The 24,177-nt window shown below is 35.6% G+C and overlaps 3 protein-coding genes across 10 annotated transcripts; all 3 read left to right on the top strand.

Annotated features, from left to right (window-relative positions):
* The first annotated feature begins 1,791 nt into the window (after positions 1–1,791).
* On the top strand, positions 1,792–5,277 carry LOC111695215 (SAGA-associated factor 29). Its single transcript, XM_023464441.1, has 7 exons — positions 1,792–1,905; positions 2,628–2,739; positions 3,060–3,317; positions 4,119–4,264; positions 4,500–4,596; positions 4,662–4,699; positions 5,076–5,277. Exons 1-7 carry the CDS (start codon positions 1,820–1,822, stop codon positions 5,158–5,160), a joined length of 822 nt encoding a protein of 273 aa, XP_023320209.1. The 5' UTR covers positions 1,792–1,819; the 3' UTR covers positions 5,161–5,277.
* On the top strand, positions 5,257–12,434 carry LOC111695193 (tRNA dimethylallyltransferase-like). Of its 5 annotated transcripts, none has more exons than XR_002763812.1 (9): positions 5,257–5,348; positions 5,571–5,689; positions 5,858–6,325; positions 7,570–7,715; positions 8,103–8,177; positions 8,425–8,595; positions 9,670–9,749; positions 11,335–11,910; positions 12,386–12,434. XR_002763812.1 is itself a non-coding variant. In XM_023464415.1 (9 exons), the coding sequence occupies exons 1-8, from the start codon at positions 5,297–5,299 to the stop codon at positions 11,811–11,813; spliced, it is 1,590 nt and encodes a 529-aa protein (XP_023320183.1). In that variant the 5' UTR covers positions 5,257–5,296; the 3' UTR covers positions 11,814–11,830; positions 12,386–12,434. The 5 variants fall into 5 exon arrangements, 4 of the variants coding, with proteins under 4 accessions (XP_023320183.1, XP_023320184.1, XP_023320181.1 ...); XM_023464415.1 differs by having other exon boundaries at positions 11,335–11,830; XM_023464416.1 differs by having other exon boundaries at positions 11,335–11,830; positions 12,357–12,434.
* LOC111695191 (V-type proton ATPase 116 kDa subunit a-like) lies at positions 12,157–23,747 on the top strand. Of its 4 annotated transcripts, none has more exons than XM_023464412.1 (17): positions 12,157–12,356; positions 12,561–12,682; positions 13,448–13,508; positions 13,939–14,023; positions 15,296–15,364; positions 16,058–16,205; positions 16,896–16,907; positions 17,626–17,852; positions 18,321–18,533; positions 19,361–19,597; positions 19,817–19,851; positions 20,133–20,353; positions 20,453–21,107; positions 21,179–21,302; positions 22,043–22,250; positions 22,891–23,002; positions 23,434–23,747. In XM_023464412.1, the coding sequence occupies exons 2-17, from the start codon at positions 12,583–12,585 to the stop codon at positions 23,495–23,497; spliced, it is 2,571 nt and encodes an 856-aa protein (XP_023320180.1). In that variant the 5' UTR covers positions 12,157–12,356; positions 12,561–12,582; the 3' UTR covers positions 23,498–23,747. The 4 variants fall into 4 exon arrangements, with proteins under 4 accessions (XP_023320180.1, XP_023320179.1, XP_023320177.1 ...); XM_023464411.1 differs by having other exon boundaries at positions 12,535–12,682; XM_023464409.1 differs by lacking the exon at positions 12,157–12,356 and adding an exon at positions 12,411–12,503.
* Positions 23,748–24,177: the final 430 nt, after the last annotated feature.

Here is a 24,177-nt window from a genome sequence, read left to right as displayed (position 1 = left end):
GACCTTACTGAAACTCCGACCTACTGCAATATCGGACCTATGACAGAAATGACAGCTGTTTTATTTTCTATTATTTGAGGGTTGGTTAGGTTTACACAATTTTTGGGAACGAGCGCTGTGGCTAGGAGGCCGAGAGACGCGGCTGTAGGATAGGCTAAGGGGCTGCGCTCTGTTTATCTCATTTTAACTGTAAAACCATGTGCTAGTAGGTCGGAAGTGTAGTATAGCGGGTGTGGCGTAGGTCAGATGTGGAGTACATAGTAAGTATGCGGAGGTCGAAAGATACACCATCATGAGCTTTGACGGAGGCCGTTCCTTCCATAAACTACATTTGTCGACAACTTGACGTCTCCTATATTGGTCGTCAAATTTACGGAGAAATATATCTATCAGAAAAGAATCTAGCACGAGACACCTAATGGCCAAAAGTAAATCGGATTAAAATAATTCTTTATCAAGAAGACGACATTTGCCATAATCTTTGCACACACTAGGTAGTAGACGCGCACGGTGCCGCATTCACTTTTCGTAGTTCGAAAGTTCGTAGTCGTACTCGTACCCAGAATAGAAAATTGACAGTGATGCGCTTGTTGAGCACTATGGGTCCACTGAAGTCGCTTGAAGAATCGAACATTTAAAACCATTTTCAATGGTTTATGCTTGAATACAAAAAAGAAGTCGTTGAAAAATCTATTGGTCGTTTTATCAACTTATTATGAGTTTTACGTCACTTGTTCCTTTGTGTACACTGAGAGGTCTTCAATATCCTATTTTTACATGAAGTAAATTGCTTAAGAAATAATCTCGGAATTATAAATAATCCCTGGATCATTTGAAATCAAGTTTGAAAGATACAAAAATGAGTTATTTTAAATCCCGGTAATTTCCTAGAGAACGTTTTCTTTGGATCCCCTCCCCCTCCTATCAATTATTGTACATTTTGTACATTGATCATGTGGCCACAGCGCCGGCCTCCTAGCCGCGGCGCTCGGCCCCAGAGCCTATGCTAGCCGCAGCGCTCGGCCCCCTAGTCCCTCTTAGCCGCAGCGCTCGGCCCAGAAATTGTCTTAAACTAACCCTCAATAGTAAAAAAGTAAATGTACAAAATTGATAATAGGGGGGGAGGGGTCCATAAATCGTTCTCTAGGACGGACCCTAAATCCCGATCGGTTAATTTATCTGGAGATTTCATATTTATATTCTAACCGGATGGTTGAGCTCATTGCAGATTACCCGTTTCCGAAATCTGTATGGGATTGGGGACCTAGCTTGGGAATTTCCTAGAATAAGGCTTTTGGACCCCCTCCACCTATCAATTTTTTACATTCATCTCATGTGTAACACATGGATAGTATTGGTCATGTGGCTGCAGCGCCCTGCCCCCTAGACTCGGCTCTCTAGCCTGTCCTAGTCGCTGCGCTCGGCCCAGATATTGTATTAACCTAACCTAACTCTAAAATAATACAAATTAAAAATTTAAATTTTTCTGAAATTTTTTTGGTCATGTACGAAATTGGTAGGAGGGGAGGGGGGTCCAAAAATTGTATCCTAGGACGGACCCAACAATTTAAAGTGACCCTCAATTTCTAGAACGGCATGTCTGATTCTCATCGGTACTCAACCTTTTCCTGATCAAGGAAGAATGAGATATCTTTATTTTTTTAGTTGAAAATTGATTGAACTGTGGTTTCTCAATGACACTTTTTTATATGAAGAAACCCCAGCTTGTTACTTACCTATAGTGGTATCATTGTGAATCAGAAAAATCACTCCCAAACGGAGTTTCACTTAAAATTTTACCATTAATTTTTAGACAAAGATGGGATCCGACCCTCAAGCCGCCAAGACGATTCAGAATAATCTGAAAGAGTTATTAAAAAATATTAAAAAATATGACGAACACAGGTATTTTGTTTCTTCATACTTTTATTTAAAAAAAAAACCAGAAATTAAATCAAAAATCACATTAAGTTACAATTGTTTTTTTTTCGATACTCTCTACTTGATTGGGAATATATATTATTTGAGATCAGTATTAACAGCTCTGTCATGGAAGACATATTTTAGATATCGGATTTAGTGTTGGCCTTGTATTTTGAAGGTATCAGAATAGACTCGGAAAAGATAAAGATACTGGAAAAATAAATAACAATAATAATGAATAATTTGAAATATGTCTCGAACAGTAATATTTAAAATTCGGTGATGGTGATGGACCAAACCTCTGTAGAGTAAAGAAAGTAGACGTTAGTTCCACATTTATTGAAAGTTTATTTCGGTCTGGGTTGACCCTCGTCAGTTCTAACGATATAATAACCATCAAAATCGATAAAAAAATAAACAAACAAAAAAGATAGTTCAAAATAAAAATTTGGGCTGTCAAATTGACATAAGGGAAAAGAACTCAGATTATGAGATGGAAAAAAGATAATTTGCAAATATTCACTTTTTAAAAAAATATAATAACTTACTGCATAAAAAAAACAAGAAGTAATAAGGCTCATTCTTTGGAGTAAACAATTAGGCAATGAACTTTGGCAATGTATATTTAATATTTGCAGCGTTTTTTCATGCATTACTGTCCAGTCCTTTTCACTCATGATTCTCTTATTTTTTTTTATTTGCAGAAGAGCGTGCGAGCCCGGACTTGAAATAATAAACTCTCTTCAAGACAAAATACATTCAGAAGAGAAAATATCTCCAGCAAATCAAATTAAACTACTAAAAGCTTATCAGCAGGAAAGTCAGGATACTAGTTACGGCTCTAAATTTAACATCTGATGAGTTATGACTCCTTTAAAATATTAAAAAATGCCCAGAGTCTAATTTGTCAAGATTAATAATTCCTAAATGATTAAATTAAAGCTCACCCATTCACTAAAAAAAGTATATAATTTTCAGATTTCTTAGTTATTAGTTTTGTGTTAATTTTTTTGTATTTGATCTATATTCCCTCCTACATATATTTGCGTATCCATGACACGAATTTATTTTGGTCCCAGCGGATCCGGATGCAAGCAGTCGGTAAATACCGAATTTAAAAGTTTATTTTTTTATAGACTATACAAGACTCTGAGAAGGAGGAGGAGGAATTGAGGAAAGCCCTAGATAAGATTTATAATATCCGACGGTTGAGAAACGAGATGAGGTTGGCTGCGCGAGCTTCTGGTAACAAGGAGAATATCCGGCGCGCTGCGCACATGAAAATGCTTGCCAGTTCAGCTCAAACTATCCCGCTCTGGGTTGGGAAGGACGGCGAGGAGCCCCCGGAGCTCTGTGGATCTATTCCAGCAGATCAATCATATATTGCGGAGCAGGTTTGGGGTTTAAAGCTTTGATGAAGTTTTATATATTAGGATTGCATGTAGGTCGGTTTTATTAGATTTTTTTTTCGAAATTGTAAAATTACTCGGTTGGATTGGGTTATGTTTTTTCTTTCAATGAATAATTGGTTTGTTTGTTTCTCGATGGAAAGTGGGATTTGTGTTTTTTTTGTTTCTCGATTGTTGGCGGTATTTGTGGTTTTTTTTCTGTTTCTCGATGGTTAGTGGGATTTGTGTTTTTTTTTGTTTCTCGATGGTTAGCGGGATTTGTGGTTTTTTTCTGTTTCTCGATGGTTAGCGGGATTTGTGGTTTTTTTCTGTTTCATGATGGTTAGTGGGATTTGTGTTATTTTTTTGTTTCTCGATGGTTAGCGGGATTTGTGGTTTTTTTCTGTTTCTCTATGGTTAGTGGTATTTGTTGTTTGGTTTGTTTGTTCCTCGATTGCTAGTGATTAGTGGGGTTTGTTGTTAGGTTTATTTGTTTCTTGATGGATAGTGGGGTTTGTTGTTTGGTTTGTTTGTTCCTCGATTTCTAGTGATTAGTGGGGTTTGTTGTTTGGTTTATTTGTTTCTTGATGGATAGTGGGGTTTGTTGTTTGCTTTGTTTATTTCTCGATGAAAAGTGGAGTTTGTTGTTTTGTTTGGCAGACAAATGATTGTTTGATATTTATGGAAGCTCGCTCAACTAAATATTTATAAAATGGTAAATTGAAAGATTTTTAAAAATTGCTTTTTAATACACCGTCTGAGAGGAAATACTTAAAAATTGACGAATCTAAAATTAAATCTGTGCAGGGGGATATGGTTGCAGCCCTAGTGAAGGGGCCTGAGGACGAGAACTGGATTCTGGCCGAGGTGGTTGCGTACAACTCCGTTACCGGCAAATATGACGTCGACGATATCGACGAGGAGCAGAAAGATCGGCACACACTCTCGAAAAGGTGCATAAGGGAGTTGAGGACACTGTGTTTAAAAATTGGAGAAAATAATATAATTTTTTGGGGAAACATCAAAAATCATATAAAATTAGAGTAGAGGTGGTGGGGGGNGGTCGGAGGCGGGGATACATAATAAATAAATCATTTAATTCTTATTTATATTTATTTTTTATTTACTTTTTAAAATTAATTACCTTTCTGCCGGAATAAATTAGATATGAATTTGTTTCTATTTCAGGAAAATTATTCCATTACCAACCTTCCGCGCCAGTCAAGAGACATGTCCTGAAGCTCTGTTTGACAAGGGGCAAACTGTAATGGCAATATATCCACAGGTAAAATAATTATCTTTCAGTTTTAGATGGATCTTTTGAACTTGTTTTACGATTAAAAGTGCTAGTGCCCCTTGAGGGACTGTAAAAGTCAAAGGTTTAAAAGGTTCAATTGTGAATCGTTCATGCCACAATATAAATGAAGGTTGACTGGAAATTACGTCTACAGTCCTCTCTTACTTTTTAATCCTTATATTGTCATCTTTTTTATCTCTGGAATAGAATATAAAGTCTGGTCCTGGAGGTGATTTGTTTCAAACTCCTAAGACAGATGTTTTATGAATCTATCGGATTTCTACAGCAGTCATCATGATATAAAAACATTTTAATTATTAAACCTAGTACACAATGTCTCATAATATTTTTCTTTATTCTTGCAACGGAGGTTTTACGAGTTTTTTTTATCTTTTGCGTACAAACAATTTTCTAAAAGCGAAGTTGAATTTTTTAATAATTTTTACTAATAATTGATTTGTTTCTAGTTACGCGGACGGATATTCTCCTCCCTTGAACGTAGCGCAGCGGTATGTTATCCAAGTTCTGGAGAAAAAGAAAGGAAAGTTATAACAAGAGCTGGACGGATTCTCAGGGATCAGCTCGGTTTCTCCATGTACCTCATTCAACAGTATAGTGTAAATATTAATATGTGTAATTATTTTTACAATTGTATTTGTAAATTTCAGACAAACGCATAAATGTTGAGATGAGATTGTTCTCAGCTATGGCTGATAAGGTTCCCATCGTTGTTATTCTAGGTAATAAATAATGAATAATTATCTGGGATGTGTTTTATATCTGGGATGTGTTCTGTATCTGGATGTATTCTGAATCTGGGTGTATTCTTAATCTGTTTGTATTCTTTATCTTGGGTATATTCTATATCTGGGGTATATTCTGTATCTGGGGTGTATTATACACTGATAGTAGAAATAATTACACTGAGCGTTTTTAAGGTTTATTATCTTGCGTATATTAAGGAGCTACTGGAGCTGGTAAGTCTCAGCTTGCCCTGGAGCTGGCTCAAAGGTTTGGCGGGGAGATAGTGAGTGCAGACGCTATGCAGATGTACAAGGGTCTCAATATTATCACAAATAAGGTAATCAACTTTCAGATGGAAAAGTAAGGATTTCTCATTCATTCTTGGATCTGATAAAGTATTTAAGGGTACTATTGTGTATACATGCTGGGGCCGGGGTCTCGTGAAATTATCTCTAATTTCCCAATTAATTCTTTGGATCCACTCTTAATATTATCCCTGATTTAGGTGACTGCTGAAGAGCAAAGACTTGTGAAGCATCATATGATCGATATCCTGGAGACAAATGCAGTAAATACTATTGTAGATTTCAAGAATAAAGCTCTACCTATAGTCGAGGATCTACTCAGGAACGGAAAGATTCCGTTTATCTGCGGCGGAACTAATTATTATATAGAAAGCTTGATCTGGAAAATATTGATTGACGAAGAAACACCGTATTTTGTTGACAAGAAGCGTAAAGGAGAGTTGGACGGAAATGACGCGGAAAGTAAGAAGTTGAAAAATAACGTATCGGAATATAATAATGATAAGCCCCTGGATCCAGATGAATTAAACCTGAACGAGATTGATTTTGAGAAGGATACTGAAACTATCCCAACTGATAAACTGTTCCGGAGTTTGCAGAAGATAGATCCTGACAGGACGGAGAAACTACATCCTAGAGAGAGAAGGAAGATCTGGAGAAGTTTACAGGTTTATTCTTATTTCGAAGTAATCAAATGTTGAAAGTTTATTACATGAAGCTAAAGGAATTGATTACTCGCCACATACTCTATATTTCTAATGCATTTATTTTTTACAAACTAACATTTCAAAAATTTACTACTCCATATAGCAAAATTTTTAATTTGAAATATCTAAGGTCTACAACATCGTGTGCAAAAATGACTAAGATTAGAAAATTTAAGATTTTGTCGAGTTCTCAGCTCTTTTATTTTAATTCCGAGTTCCAAGATAATTTACAGCGAGACCTTCAAAGCTGTAGAATATGAAGCCGAATCTTAAACTTAAGTTTTGGTCTGTATACTAATATTCTAATGACCCGTTGTACTTGACAACTTAAATATAAAGCTACTGTTATAACTGTTCTTTCTTCAACAACAGCAAATCATAGATAAAGATAAGACGACATTTTTCATCTTGAAAAATATAAATGTACAGAGATGTTTTAAAGATATTCCTATTATATAGATTAACTAGGTCGGTTGTGAACATTGGCTATGTCATTGAGTACTTGTGGTGTACATGAGTTCTGTAGAGAGAAATTTAAGTTAGTTTAGTCCTTCTCATGTCCTTCTTCAGTTCTCGTCAATATGATATATTGCTTAGTGAAATATTGTTGTTCAAATAGTTTCATTCCCGGAGTTATTTTACACTCTATTATGAAATCCATTAAAACACCAAACCACCCCGCTTATCATTGAAGTACACTTAGAAGTATGAGTTCGCGGACTGTACAATTCTTGGTGATTTTGCGTACATAAGCTATCTATGTTTATTTAATTATCTATGCACCAAATACGCCTCAGATTGCTTATATGTTGTCTTCCTATTCAACAGTTTAATCCGGATCCAAGGGGAAAAATATCAATCAAAAACTGCAAAAAATTACTCTGAAACCCAGTCTGAACTATTAAAAAAGAGAGAGATTATAAAAATTTCCTGATTTCTGAATGGTTCATCAAATTTTAGATTAAATAAGCGAAAAAATAAGACAAAAATTTGAAAATTCTGCTGTGTTAAAAAAAATCAGTAAATTTTAAAGAAACGACCTGGATCCGGATCCATTGTTTTTCCAGTGCGGAAATTCTGCTGTGTTGAAAAACTCGGGAAATTTTAAAGAAACAACTTGGGTCCGGATCCATTTTTTGCCAGGCGGATCCGGATCAAAGTTAAATGTATCTTAAACTCTTCAATATTGTTTTTTTTTATTTTAGATTTGGAAACATCACGGAGTTCGACACTCTGAGCTTATATCCAGCCAAGGCGGAGTAAAGGGGGGCGGGCTAAGGTTCCCCGCCTCTAGAATCTGTATTATTGAGGTGTGGAGTGATCAGGCTGTACTGGACGAGCGATGCAACAGGTGTGTACAGATACAGAGCCCCCACCACCACCATCCGTCGCAAACTAGAACCTCTCTGGCCCGAAATATATTTTCAATAAATGTGGAACTAACATCTACTTTTTTTACTCTACAGAGGTTTGGTCCATCACCATCACCGAATATTTAAATCAGAAATCAATGTTTCTCCCAGTAACCTCAAGCTCGGAATATTTTTATTTATTGTGAAAATATAAATTTTAAAAAGAAATGGTTTTGGGTAGAATGTATTAAGAAGGAGAAAAAAACTTGCCAAATGATTTTTAATTGTTTTCCAGCATTTTCGAAAATAATTTAATGATCCCCCCTTGCTAGATTGTTCCCTAAAAGGGCTAGAAATTAATCGGACTGAAGAATGTTTTGGTTTAGAAGGGTTGAGAAGATGATAGAACGGGGAATGGTGAATGAATTGATTTCATTTCATGATCAACATAATAAAACAAGGTAATTCATGCTGCTAGTTATTTAAATATAGATTAAATAATAATGATAATATTTTTCAAGTAAAATTTTTTTTTTTTTTAAATAAAGTTAAAGGAGCACGACGAATCATTAGTTTTAGATAATTAAGATGATTAATCTTTTAATTTTGTATCATTTAGAGTCTCATTTCTTTATTTAATTTTTTAATGAATCTTTTATTATGTCACCAGTGAGTTTATGCTATAATTTATGTCATTTTGTTGTTCAGGTTCGATGTCTCCGGTCCTGATTACAATCAAGGTATCTTTCAAAGTATTGGTTTCAAGGAGTTTCATGCTTACCTCAACCTGAACCCGGAGCAACGGGACTCAGAGCAGGGTAGGGCGGAGTTTAGTAAAGGAGTTCAACTTCTTAAAACAGCAACCCGGCAATATGCAAGGTAGGAAATAAATAGCTGACCATCTTTTTCAAGCTTTCAGATTAAAGAATTAAAAAGAAACTAGAAAGACTTTCAATTTTGATCCTGATCCTTAACCCGGTCTGCACTAAATATGTATTCGAATTTAGTCCGTAAAAGTATCTTCAAGTTCTACTTATTTTTAGTTATTAGATCTTTGAAAGCAAAAAAACCCTTCCGACCAATCTTAAACTTGATCCCACTTTATTGATTGAGGCTGAAAGGCCAGCCACAATAATTCTTCGTCCGAGTCACATTCTATTCATTATCTCCTCCGAGCCACCTCCAAATACTCAGCCCTGCCATATTTTTCTGTTGAAGTACTGAATTCTTCTGTTTTGAAACAAAACATAAATTTAATCTCTGAATTATGTCCTAAAGTAACCAGATTTAAGAAAAAAGGGACCTTTAGGAATTCGACATTTAATAAGATAATTGTGTAAGAACGATCAAATAGTGGATTGGACGAGGAAATGAGGAGAAAGTAGAATTGTTGTGGCTGGCCTACCTAACTTGTCATAATCAATATATAGTTTACTCCCCTGTTTGTTTCTCTGCTCTACAACATCTGATTTATCTTATCCTTGTAAAACATGTGTGAAATATTTAAGTGTTATTGTGGACCTCCGAAACATATGTATCAATTTTGGTCTGTTGAAAATATTGATATACATTAGTTCTAACGAAATATTTATATTTAACATGAGCAACAATTGTCTCTCTCCTGTCTTGTGCAATGTGCACAGAGTTCCCAGATGGGTTGGATTGAAATTCCCTAAAACAAGAGCAATCCACCCCAAAAAATTCCCCAAATGTAAGTTTTAACAGTAAAGAAAAAAGCTCTGAAAAGTTGCAGGTTTCCTAACTTTTCTACTTAGTTATTTGCCTTCTCATTTTTCCAGCTCAAAACAGAGCTATTTTCAGATCCCATAATTAGTTTAGGGATATCCTCAAATCTTCAAACAGTTTAAAATCCCCAAATCTGACTCTTTTAGGGGATGAAATCTCCAAATTGGCAACTCTTAAGTTATCTTGTGTAACCTACGGGTTTTGTAGACGGCAAGCGAAATGGATGAAGAAAAGATTTCTTTTGGAACATCGTGAATCTCCGGCAGTTTATAGAGTGGACTCCACAGGTATATTTTCAATTCTTAATTATTTTTTTATTGTATTTTTATGTCAAAGAAAAGAAAAAAGCTTGTTTTCTCGTTTCATACTTTTTCCAACAAGTCTAACTACTTCTTTTAGTGGTTACATTTGGTACTGCATATATGCATTACAAGGGACATTAGTTCCAAACAGTTGGCTCATTTCTAACACTATTAGTTCCAAACTAACAGTTGGCTCATTTCTAACACTATTAGTTCTAAACTAACAGTTGGCTCATTTCTAACACTGAGTGCTAAAATGGGAACAAATTGAAAAACTGGGGTTTAAGGATCCCGGCCCATATTGCGAGTTAAAGTCGATAATAAAAACTGTAACCAACGTTTTATTAAGCATCACAAGGACAACAATTCCAAATTTTATATCAAAACCCTTGACCTTTCTCAAGACAATGTCAGGTTTTCCATTTTCGAACATATCCTGAATATGAATTATCGTCGTGTTTTCGTGACAAACCCCGCTTTCCTTTTTTTGAGTATAATCCGCAATTCAAAATAAACCTCATTTTCATAACTTACAAAATAAATCCCCGAAAGGAAAAATTTATCTAATGCCGCCTAAGTTAACTGTTGAATTATACTTTGAAAGTTTTCACCTTTTCTTTGAAATAAAAAGACACTAAAGTTGATTTAGTTTCCCGTATTTCTAGTTAAATCTACATTGCAAGAACAAACAGAATTAATATTTTGATTTCTCAATGCCGTGATATTTTTTTGAGTACAAAAGAACAAAATGTTTTTATTTTTCATTTTGGTTATATTTCACCGTATCAAAAAATCTTGTTTTGTGAAGTCCGTAAATACTTGAAAATTGACATTTATATGAATTCGAGTATTGTCTCAAAACCAGGTTGTTTCAAAAACGCGAAATGAGCTAAAATGCGGTATTTGCTTCAATACAGGGATATATTCGAAAATGAAAACGAGAATCATCACAAACTAATTCTCACACCTTATTATTAGTTTAAAGTTGACAATTCTTGTTTTAATAAATAATTTTAGCCATTTTTAATAAAAGTATACAGTGTAGTTTTGTTTACCTCGGCTTGGATTTAAAGATATTTACGTTTGGAAAAGATAACTTTGCAGATTTCGCCGCTTACACCGAGTGTTAGCAATGAGCCAAGTGTTAGCTTTGGAATTAATTTCCCCTGTATTTTGCATATACTGGTTTGTAAAACTGCAATTTTATTATAGTCGGCAACCCTGAGTCAGGAACGTTTTCTTGCGTACTCTTGTACATAGTACAGTAAACAGTGTACATTTGTGTACAGTGTACATGATCCCTGTGTATATCCTAACCTTTTCTTAAATTCGGAACTAGTTTCAGTGTAAACAAATTCTTAACTTCTAAACAATGTGTACCTATGTGGTTTGATGTTTGTGTTTCTCAGACGTGCTTTTTCCTTCCATATTTGTAAAATCTCGGTTATATTTATAAAGTAAGATAGCCTTAGAATTTTTCAAGATTTAATGGAAGTCACTTGTAATTACTTGAACAGTCCCTTTAAAAGTTTAAGATTAAGTTTAAGAATTGAATGGTTTGTTCCTACAGATCCAACCCAGTGGGATGAGAAGTGTTATAAACCTGCGGAGAGAATCCTTCAAGCTTTCACTGAGGGAACTGAACCCGACCAGGCCCCCCTGGCCAGGTTAACCATCAACCCGGAGCAGATGGATGAGAATATGAGAATCCTGCACTGTGATCTGTGCCAACGTGATTTTACCGGATCCCATCAGTTTAAAAACCATTTAAACGGAAAGAAACATGCTGCCGTGTTGAAAACTATTGCGGCAGCGGAACCTCCTTTATCTCTAGTTCTCGTCAAAATCGACGAATCTCGAAAGGTTGAGACGGCCAAGATTTTGAAGAACACATTTGAGATACCTTTGCACGAGGTGTTGGCGCTGTTGGAACGGATTCCTTGTGAGATTACCAGGCTGAAACCAAGGACGAGGGCGGAGAACATGAAGAAGTGTCTTGCTAAGCACGGGATACACCTGGAGATTGAGCAGACCAAGATGATAGATTAAACCAAACTTGTGATATTGTCAAGACTGGAGAATAATTTCTACCAACCCAATTCGTCCCCCCATTATTAACGAGCAATATCGTTAAAATTATACTCTAGTATGTTTATACTAGGCATCTTCTATTTAAATTGTGAAGATGTTCTTTTTGTTCAAATTTTAAAACAAAGATCTTTTGATATTGATATTGATCTTTATATTTATAAAGTGTTCTATTCTTTCTTAGGATGAGATTGAACCACCGTATCCGATATAGATTTGGTTTTTGATATAGTTATGTTCCATCCTAGGCTGAGATTGAACCACCGTATCCGATATAGATTTGGTTTTTGATATAGTTAAATATACGTATTTAAGATCTTAAATCCTCTTTCTATCTCCCCTCCCCACCCCTGTCCTTGCTCCTCCATCTGCCTGGATTAGAGTGTCCCAGTCAAAACCGGTTTTGAAATCATATGTTTCTGCCCGCCACACTAGAGAATGATAAGCTAGTCTCCCACACTTGATATTAAACTCCCCTTCAACCCAACCTCAACTCTGATAAAGGTAGAAATTATTCTCCATGTTTCAACTAGACCTTGTTACGTTTATTCATTTTAACCTAGTTGGGATTACTTGCAGAAACTAGTCATTTTATTTAAAATTATAAACTATGGATCTGGAACTGGAGGATATTCGCTTTTCCCATCAAAAGTAAGTAGTTTTATCCTGAATTTGTTTCCAGAGCTGAACTCTTCTTGTGAATTCCAGTGGATTACCGGTGAGAAGAGAGATGGCGGGTTCCTTGTTTCGGTCGGAGCTCATGAGTCGCTGCCAGCTCTACCTTCCTCCAGAAGCTGCGTTTAACTGTATAGCAGAACTTGGAGAACTAGGTTAATACTTTATATTTTATTCTAGTTCACAGATTTGAAAGGAACATATACAATGAGACTCATCAAAAGGTGGAATAGGAAGATGCGAAATTTAATCCTTCTAATGTGTTTTTAATGATAAAGCAAGCTATAGTTTTATTACCATAAATAGGGTCTGTCCTAGTATACGATTTTTGGACCCCCCCCCGTCCCCTCCTATCAATTTTGTACATGACCATTTATTTTTCAGCAAATTTATTATTATTTATTTTTTTGTTATTTAGGGTTAGGTTAGGTTAAGAGAAGGCCGAGCGCTGCGGCCACACTTTCTGGGCCGAGCGCTGCGGCTAGGATGGGCTAGGGGGCCGAGCGCTGCGGCCACGGGTTAGGGCCGAGCGCTGCGGCTAGGATGGGCTAGGGGGCCGAGCGCTGCGGCCACGGGTTAGGTTAGTTAAGACACTTTCTGGGCCGGCGCTGCGGCCACGGGTTAGGTTAAGGTAAGAAACTTCTTGTCAGACCCATGTACAAAATTGATAGGAGGGGGGGGGCACTGGGGGGGGGTCCAAAAATCGTATACTAGGAATATACCCATAAATACTCCAGTGTAAATAGCTGGGTTTCATCATCATTAAAATGTTTTATTTCATAACTTGAGTTTAAAAGTCCTTCTATTCTGAAGTTTTATGGGTCTCGCTGTAGCATTTTATCAGTTTCAAGTTTTAAGATTTGAACTATTTTTTTTTTAAAGGGGGGGCTTCTCAAGATTTAGATATATTAATATATTAGGCTTGGTTCAATTTGTGGATATCAACCCAGATGTATCTTCCTTTCAGCGCCAGTTTGTCAGGTAGGATTTCTGCTTACCCCTTGCTAGTTCATCTAAAATCGGAACTTTTTTGTCTTGAGCATATGATCCCGATATCCAATGTGGGCACTTAAACATTCTAGAAGAAATGCTTGATCCTGCAGTAAAAGTTATGGTTGCTTGATCCATAGTTTCAGAACACAAACGTTTTGACCTTTTTTGAATTATGCAGTAAAGAACCATTAAACCCAAACAGTGTACTTGACAATCTATTCGAGTAAACCGTCCTTTTCAGAAATGTCGCATTAGCTCTTGAGGTTTTCAATTCTTGAACTTATTTCTTGCTAAAATGTTTACGGCACTTTATGAAGTTCAGTTGAAAATTTCAAAACCTTCAGCGATATTTGACAAGCAAAAGAAATGAGAAAATGGCGCGAATTCGACTGTTTTCACTAAATGTTTTTGTATTTAGTGAGATAAAGAGATGTGAGGAGATGGAGCGTAAACTCCGGTATATTGAGACTGAGATTAGAAGAGAAGTGATAGATATTGATCAGGTATATAAACATCCATCATTTTGGTTTCCTACAATGTCTCTTGCAATTTCGTTTTCTTTGGAAAAAGTCAACGAACAATATATTAATTACGTCTACGCAGAACATTAAGACAATAAAAATGATAGTCTGTGTACAATTGGATTCGAGAAGAATCAGTTCAGCTCTACTTAATAATAGGATCCATTTAATTTTGATCCGGATCCTTAAAGCAGAAAGGTTGAGATTAAACCTTCAGCTCCGGGAGAGATGGGTTTAGTATGTAAGTTTTGTTCTATCCCAGGATGAGATTAAACTATCAGCTCCGGGAGAGATGGGTTTAGTGTTTAAGTTTTGGTCTATCCCAGGATGAGATTAAACCATCAGCTCCGGGATAGACGGGATTATTAATATAGTTTGTTCTATCCCAGGATGAGATTAAACCATCAGCTCCGGGAAAGATGGGTTTAGTAATTAAGTTTTGTTCTACCGAGGATGAGATTAAACCATCAGCTCCAGGAGAGATGGGTTTATTAATAAAGTTTTGTTCTATCCCAGGATGAGATTGAACCTCCAGCTCCGTGAGAGATGGGTTTATTAATATAGTTTGTTCTATCCCAGGATGAGATTAAACCATCAGCTCCGGGAAAGATGGGTTTATTAGTAAAGTTTTGTCTATCCCAGAATGAGATTGAACCTTCAGCTCCGGGAGAGATGGGTTTATTAATATAGTTTGTTCGATCCTAGGATGAGATTGACCCTCCAGCTTTAGCTCCGGGAGAGATGGGTTTGTTGTGCAGGGTGAAGAAGACTGGATCAGGAGAAATATTTTATTGTGATCTGACTTTCGCTCCGGGAAAGAAGGGTTTATTTATAGTCTTGTTCTATCTCAGGATGAAATTGAACCTAGAGCTCCAGCTCCGGTTCCGGGAGAGATAGGTTTCATAATAAAGTTTTGTTCTATCCCAGGATGAGATTGAAACTCCAGCTCCGGTTTAGAAGGGATTCATAATAAAGTTTTGTTTTATCTCAGGATGAGATTGAAGCCTTCAGCTCTAGCTCCGGGAGAGATGGGGTTATTAACATAGTTATGTTCCATCCTAGGATGAGATTGAACCACCGTATCCGATATAGATTAGCTTATTAATATAGTTCTATTCTTTCTTAGGATGAGATTGAACCACCGTATCCGATATAGATTTGGTTTTTGATATAGTTATGTTCCATCCTAGGCTGAGATTGAACCTCCGTCTCCGATATAGATTTGGTTATTAATATAGTTATGTTCTATCTCAGGATGAAATTGAACCTCCAGCTCCAGCTCCGAGAGAAATGGTAGAACTAGAAAATAGTCTAACCACAGTGGTAAGTTTTCTCAAACCCTCCAGTCCTAAAAGTTACACAGATCTCCTTAAGATAAGTGTCGTTAAACATGAAAAAGGAGTATAGGCCAACACCGAATTGTATTTGGAATCGAATGGTATGAACCTTATGTTTTATATGAGAATTCAGTTAAATCCGGCATCTGGAGACATCTAGCGGCCATTTATTTTCCTCCAAACTACACACCTCAATATAAAGTAAAAATAAATGTGAGTGACTCGATTTCAATTTGGAATGTTTTTACTGCAAAATGTTGAGGGTCAGTTTGAAATTAAATGAATGAATTATGTGTTAACTACAATATATCAAATCGGGGATCTTAACTGGATTCTTACTATTTTCTCATTGCTTGAACATCAGATGAAATAAAGATTGATACCATTCGATCTCATTTAATTAAGAAATAGCCTATACCCCCTATTTTTAGGCAAGACTAGCTTTAAACTTGAAGATACTGAATGATGATGATTACCAATAAATAAAGCTCTTCGCTCATCTGGCAAAACGGCTGGACCGAATAGGCTGAAATTTTTTTTGGGAACCCATGGGTTTTCTGAAAGTAAAATATTAAAAGAAATTCTAAACTTTTATTTTTGAAGTTCAAATTTTTTTTTTTGAAAATCAGTTTTTCCATCAACAAATTTTTTTTATCTATCTATCTGATGGTTTGTTCAGGAGAACAACTTGAAGGAGGTGAACACTAACTACGTAGCACTGAGGAAGAACCACCTCGAGTTGACGGAGTATAAAAGTATGCTCAAGAAAACAGAGATATTCCTCTCCGAGAGCAGATTCAATTTTCCAGACGCAGACGAGGGAACAAGTAAGTTGAATTATCGGAGTGCGGAAGGAAGAAGGAACACCATTGTTTAAGTCCCGAGTTTCCTTTTTGGGGTCTATACATTTGCGCATAATTTGATTTAAGAATCATAAAACATAAAGAGAATTTAAAGAAACCACATTCAATAATATGTTTTTAACAAAAATATTGGTATCTACAAAACTGCCTTTCCTCATTCATGAAACCGGGTTTCGAAACTGGGTTTCATTACGATACTCTGTATTAAGTTTCGGGCTCTGAAATCCTCGAAGATTTATGTTCACACAGTTTATGGTGGGAATTCAAAAATATTTAGTGTATTCTATAGATTAAAGATGGGATGATGTAAACACTGCAGTACACAAACATCTTGCTTAGTTTTTTCTTAATCATTGCATCATGTAGTGAATAGAAAAATTCGGTTTAATAATTGGGCCCATCTATGGTTGGGAGGGGGGGGGGGGGCATCAGAAAATAAAAAAATAAACTGGAAGAATAAAATTTAATTTACTATGACTGGAAGGATTTATTTTATTTTTGCTTATTTTGTAAAAAATCTTTTTTTCAGTTCTTGCAGCACAGCATGTTTTAAGCTTATCTATTCTTTCTTTTATGTAGAGTAGAAAATAAAATGGTGACGGATCCTAGATCTAACATTTCATTGATTTCAAACTAATTAATATTTTGTTTCAGGATTACTTGACGGTAAGAATAGAAGCCTAGGATAATATTTCTCAGTATTATTAGTTTATTGTAGTGCACTGTTCAGATGTGTGCCAACGTTTTATGAATTCAAGCAGTGCTTAGGATCCATTCCTTCTTTTCACTCGCATCCGGATCCGGATAAAACATTTTTTCAATCTTTTAATAAGCAAAACTACGCAATTTTTTGTGATAATTTGTATGATTAAACTTGATTCAACAATGAAAAAAGCTTTTTCGATCTTTAACACTTTGTTTGGAGAACACTTTTTTAGTTTAAAAGTCTTGATATTTGTCCTTTGGACCCTGATTCTAAGCACTACATATTTGTACACTGTACAGTGCACATTTCAGTTGAGCAGGAGCATTGATTGAACACTAATGTTATGTTCTTCCATTGAACTTGGAAGGAGTAACTATGATCATCACTCATGATTTATTCTTCTCTGCCCCTGCTCATCCCATTTTCTGTTTTTTTGCATGCTTTTCGGGAATACAATTCGACACATTTTGCATAGATTTATTTTAGAATTTAAAATTACAAATGGCAATTTTCGGTTCTCTGCTTTGAATTAGCAATTTTTTTATCACAATTATTGGAATTTCGCATGCTTTTCAAGCCTAAAAGCTTTTTGCATATAATAGGATTATTTAGCTGGGATGTGTGTTTGTAAAAAGATAAGATCGAGATAAGTTTTTTATTTATTTTTTTTTGTTGAAGATCTGGACGATAATGGAGGAATGGACGTGAAGGATGATCAGTCCTCGATGAAGTTTAATATTGTGGCGGGGGTAATTGACCGGGCCCGCCAGATCGCCTTCGAGAGGATGCTGTGGAGAGTGTCCAAGGGGAACGTGTTTATCAAGTTTGCTGATATTGAGGAGAGAATGGAGGATCCTAAAACCGGAGGATCTCTTTACAAATCCGTCTTCATGATTTTCTTTCAGGTTAGATATTTTCTTTAAACACAAGTTTAAACATAAGTTTAACCTTGGTTAATTCTTCCTATCTATTTTTAACACAAGTTTAACTTTGGTAAATTCATCCTAACTATTTTTAACACAATTTTAACCTTGGCTAATTCATCCTATCTATTTTTAACACCAGTTTAACCTTGATAAATTCATCCTATCTATTTTTAACTCCAGTTTAACCTTGATAAATTTATCCTAACTATTTTAACACAATTTTAACCCTGGCTAATTCATCCTATCTATTTTTAACACAAGGTTAACCTTGTTTAATTCATCCTAACTATTTTTAACACAATTTTAACCTTGGCTAATTCATCCTATCTATTTTTAACAAACTCAACTTTTTATCCAAAGAAAAAAATTAACTTTCCTTATACATTACTTTTTTGGTTTTAATCTTAATATTTTTTGAAATAAGGTTCTTATAGTTTTATTTATCAGGGTGAGGAGTTAAAAATCCGTGTGAAGAAGATCTGTGACGGATTCCATGCTTCTATTTACCCCTGCCCGGAGAAGGGTTCGGAGAGACGGGAGATGATGATTGGAGTTAATACTAGACTTGAAGATCTTCACACTGTTCTCACTCAGACTACAGAGCACAGGCATAGACTGCTCCTTGCTGCTTCAAGGACTATCAAAGCTAGTTATGTTAAGGTATCTTTATTTTTCAACTCCTGTGGACATATTGCTTAGTATTATATGACACCGGAATGGGAATATCTCACCGTCCTTAAACGGACTGTAAACTTTATTTTAAGAGACCCTTCATTTACAGAGCGACATGACCAATTCACAACGGTACCATGAAACTAATCGTCGTGCTTCTATCTTGAAAATTTAGTTTTAACAATTTTTGTCATTATTAGTGCTTAGGATCCGGATTTTGGCTTCCTGGATCCGGATCCGCAAAAATATGCGGATCCAAGGGGTAAAATATCAACCAAAAACTGAAAAAAATAATACTTTTTTACTCCTAAACCCCAAATCTGAACTTTTGAATAAAGAGAGATTATAGAAATTTCCTCATTTCTGAATGGTTCATCAAGTTTTAGGATAAAAATAAGCGAAAAAAAATAAAACAAAATCTGAAAATTATTTTTTGTTTAAAAAAAATCTGTAAATCTTAAAGAAATGACCTGGATCCGGATCCGGATCTATTTTTCTAGTGCGGATCCAGGATCCTAAGCACTGCTCTCTTAGTTCATTCTAGATCCGCCGTTCATTTTTATAGCGAACCGCAATTGAAAATATTTAATTTCTAGATGGAAAAAGAGAATAATTCCATCAGTGTAGCTCACACAAAAGTTTCATAGGAACCGCTGTAAATATACCTGCCACTTCTCAAATGGACTTGGATTATTGCTTAAATGCAATCCATTAAACTAATCTATATTGATCTGTTGAAACTTTTGTGTTTTCTTATTTTCGTATTCTGAAATGAAATAGCTGAACGAAGTTCAGGCTAAACTTGCATTATTCAGGTTCGGAAGATGAAGGCGATTTATCACATCCTAAACCAGTTCTCTCTGAGGGACGCTCAACGGGTTCTGATCGGTGAATGTTGGATGCCAACCTCGGATATTCCTATGATCAAGAACGCGATTAATATTGGAGCACAGAACGCTGGTTCCTCTGTTACTCCGACCCTGGAACGTGTTCCTACGACGGAGGAACATCCTACATTCAACAGAACTAATAAATATACTGCAGTGTTCCAGGTAAATCTATTCATTCTATTCTGATTAGTTTAAATCCAAACTTCTTAATTGTCCCTACAGATAGCAATTTTATAATTTTTGAATGGTTAGGTCTGCTTGATCCATTGATAAATCGTAAGTGACAAAAAGAAAGTTATCGCGCTAATGAGTCGAATGTGGTTCGCGGACTAAGTCCTCTATCGTTAAGATTATTGTTAATAATTTAATTTTTTGTTCCAGTCTCTGATTGATGCCTATGGAATAAACTCTTACAGGAAAACATAATCATTTATCATTATTATTTGTATACAGTATTGAGTTAAAGGATAATTTTGGTTTAAGATACTTTAACTACTAAGTAGAAAATAGCATAAACTTTTTGGTAAGTAATTACTTGAGACAGGTAATAAAAATGTTGTCAATGGAAAAATGTCAATAACGTACGTCGTACATCCTGCTTTTTTTCTGAAAGCATTTTTAGTATGTCATCACAACAACGTATTTCATCTTGAAACCTCGCAAATATTCTTTTGTAAAATGATTTGTATCTGACTAGAGAGGTGAACCCCTCCGTTTACACCATCGCCACCTTCCCCTTCCTGTTTGCTGTTATGTTTGGAGACGCTGGTCACGGTCTCATCATCCTCGTGGCGTCCTTGTGGATGATTATTGCAGAGAAGAGCTTGGAGAAGAAGAGAGAGATTTCAGAGATATTTAATATCTTCTTCGGTGGACGATATATTATATTCCTCATGTCAATATTTTCTATTTACACAGGTATTTTTTTAATAAGAACATTGTTTTGTTTTATAACTTTCAGTCAAAAATAAACTGGTGTTACCCTGATGCAACTATAACCTGAACAATATGTTTTAGGACTGATCTACAACGATATATTCTCTAAATCCTTTAATATATTCGGGAGCTACTGGGCAACCAACCTCACCTTCTCAGCTAGCGCTGACGAACCTATTAAGCTTGGGGATGTACGAATGCTTGATCCTAAGCAACCAGAACAGTATATCGGGAATCCTTATCCGTTTGGTATAGATCCGGTTTGGCAGTCCGCTACAAACAAGATCAGTTTCCTGAACACATACAAGATGAAGATTTCCCTCATTTTCGGGGTCATCCATATGTCCTTTGGTGTCGCTCTCAGTCTTTGGAACAAGGTCTCCAAGAGGCATTATCACGAGATTTTCTTGGAGTTTTTCCCCCAGATTATTTTCCTTCTCTTCCTCTTCGGATACTTGATCACCATGATATTCATTAAGTGGGTTCTCTACGGAGCTAACTATACTGGACAGTGGAGCGAGCACTGTGCTCCTAATCTTCTCATCACTTTCATCAACATGATGCTCTTCAAGTCCGCAGATATTGACGAGAAGCTGAAGGATTGCCACGTGGACGGGATGTACTATGAGATCTACATGTACAACGGGCAGGCGGGTTTACAGAAGTTCCTGGTTATATTTGGAGTTCTTATGATACCAATCATGTTACTTGGCAAACCTCTTCATCAAATGTACAGGTTGTATATCTGAATTCGATGGTTTACGTTTTACAAACATCATTTTTTTTAAATTCTATTTTTTATTTTAGGAAGAAGCGAGACCGCGCTCGACGAGGAACAGCTCACCATGAACTTCTGGAGGAGTCTAGCAGTGATAGTGGGGAGGGTGAGGAGGTTGAGGAAGAGGGAATGGGAGAAATCATGATTCATCAGGTTCAAACCTTTATTATTCCTCCTCTCACGTTTTCAAAAAGATTATTTAGATTTGAACGCAAAGGAATTGAGTCTTTGCCACAAACTCTCTAATCACTATATCTTTGGAACCAAATGTTGCAGACCTTAGATATTTCAAACTATGAATTCTGTTAGATCAAATAATCTTGAGTTTGAAATATCAAAGGTTTACAACATCGAGTTCTAAAGATATTGGGGTTTAAATATATGATTTTTTTCTAAAGACTCAATTCCTTATAGTTTATTGTATTGAATAAGATCCATAAGGAGAGAGGAAAAGGGGTTGATTGCCGTGTCAGAAACAATAATTTTTTATTAAATGTTGTTTGTTTACAATTAAACTAGTTCATGTACTGTCTAATACGTCACAATAGAAAGTAAACAACCTTTATCTAGTGTTATGCTTCTTGATAAACTTTAAGAAACTGTATTAATTAAGTAAACATACATAATCTGGCTGAATGTCGGATGTCCGTTGTAATAGGTCTTCAACAATGATTTTTTCTACAAAGATAAAATGCAAATCAATAAATAATAAATTAAATAATTACCTCACAACCTGTATAAACGATATCTCAATCTTGATTTTGCAAGTTCACTTTGAGTTTGAAATGTGGAAAGCTGGTCGTCTATAAATTCTAATTGATTGATTGATACGACAGTTATATTTACCTTAGAATATATTCCTTCCCAAATATATAATATTTGTTTTATTTCAGGGAATTCATACTATTGAGTACGTGCTAGGCTCTATATCTCACACTGCGTCCTATCTTCGTCTTTGGGCGCTCTCCCTCGCTCACGCCCAGCTCTCTGAGGTCCTTTGGTCCATGGTGATGAGAATGGGGTTCACGAAGGGGTATGCAGGATGCATCATGCTTTATCTCATCTTTGCATTCTGGGCATGCGCAACCGTCAGCATTCTTGGTTAGTATCCTTCTCGTACATTCTACATTATTACGGGAAAATATAATTTACTGAATTATTTGAGTTCTTGAATCCCTGTATTGCAATGCTTAGGATCCGCACTGGAAAAAAATTAACCCGGATCCAGGTCATTTCTTTAAGATTTACTGATTTTTTTTTAAACAAAAAGTAATTTTCAAATTTTTTGTTTTATTCGCTTATTTTTATCCTAAAACTTGATGAGCCATTCAGAAATGAAGAAATTTTTATAATCTCTCTTTTTAGGTTTTAGGAGTAAAAATGTTTTTTTGCAGCTTTTGATTGATATTTTACCCCTTGGATCCGGATCTGTGAATACGCATATTTTTTGCGGATCCGGATCCAGGAAGCCAAAATTTTGCGGATCCAACGGATCCGGATCCTAAGCACTGCTTTAATGCATTCTCTCGATATATGAAATATTAAAATTCCGGTTAAAAAAAACATTAAACTTTTTGGGGGTTATAATGATTAGTAAACCTTCATTTTGCAGTCAGAATCTGAAGGAAAAAGAAAAGTTAAAAGTTGAATGTAAAAACAATGTTTTGGGAATACTATTGCTTCCGTAGTCTGCATTCCACCTACTTGATACAGTGCTTTATCAGATGATTTATCTTTTCAGTTTTGATGGAGGGTTTGTCGGCGTTCCTTCATACACTACGTCTGCATTGGGTTGAATTCCAGTCCAAGTTCTACGAAGGAACGGGATACTCATTCGTTCCATTTTCATTCAGGTAAACAAAATAGCCGGTGTTCTTTTTTTTATGGTGTACTAGCGAAGCATTCGGCGTTTTCTTTCAATTTTTATGGATGATACTATTACTCACTTTTAAAGACTGGAGAGAAATGGACCCGAATCCAGCCCATTAATATTACTATTCAGCTATTTTTTTATAAAATAAATTCTCAATTTTTAATGTAGAAACCAATTATCTACCAACGAGTTAACACCGGAAGTATATGTTATTTTGCCACTTGGGTCCTCATCCGTTGGATTGAAATTTTTTCTGAATCCGGATATAATTGTTCCTTGGATCAGATCCCCAAGCATTTCCTTTAAGATTGCCAATTGTCAAAAAAAAAATTGCGTTTTTTTAAATTGAACGACTTTGTAAGTTTTTTTCGATTTTCTTTGAAACTTTTTGTTATTGTTTTTGTATTGTAGGATTGTGTTGAAGGAGGCGGCAGCTGATGATAAAGAGGTGATGAAAACCATCTCAACTGCATAGATCCGTCCTGCATTCTTCCTGCAAACTATTTATAACTTGGCACTATGATCTGAATCAGTTTATAATTCTTGATTGGCGTTTACTCGGACCGGACTTTCTGAATTCCTTTCCGTAGAGTTGTGATATTAGAAGTTGTGAAAATAACTTGGTGATTTTTATTAATTCATATTTCGGATATTATTTGTTTATAAATTCAACCTATTTTATACAAGATGGTTTTACAATAAATATAAACTTTATGCTAAAAGAAGGAGTTTGGTTGTGAACGGTAAAGTACGGTAGAATTAAAGATAAGAAGTTTAAAACTAATTTATTTTTAGATTTTACGTCATTCAAGAGTTTAATTTAAACATGTTAGAACCCGAATTGTGGTTAATACACATTACTCAATTTGATGAGGAAGTCGAAGCCTGACATTAATAATTCAAGACTAGATTTCACAGATTCTTGGAGATTAACTTAAACATAAAGGTTGTGGTCTTGAGATAATCAAAGCCCTTCTCCCTACCTCTAATTAAAGGACAGATTATAATGTTGAGCGTTAGTATTTTAAAACAGATTTGATAAAGAACATTTATTTCTTTCGGGGACCTAAGGATAAATGAAAGGCGGTATATGATAAAACCAGAGAATTTTAGGTTTTGAACGATACCTATAAGCTTTCTATCTTATGTTCCTGT

This window comes from Eurytemora carolleeae, unplaced genomic scaffold (genome assembly GCF_000591075.1).
Source record: "Eurytemora carolleeae unplaced genomic scaffold, Eaff_2.0 scaffold173, whole genome shotgun sequence".
NCBI classification, from domain to species: Eukaryota; Metazoa; Arthropoda; class Copepoda; order Calanoida; family Temoridae; genus Eurytemora; species Eurytemora carolleeae.
The sequence above is the reverse complement of the archived record's forward strand: the minus strand, read 5'-3'. Positions and strand labels throughout refer to the sequence as shown.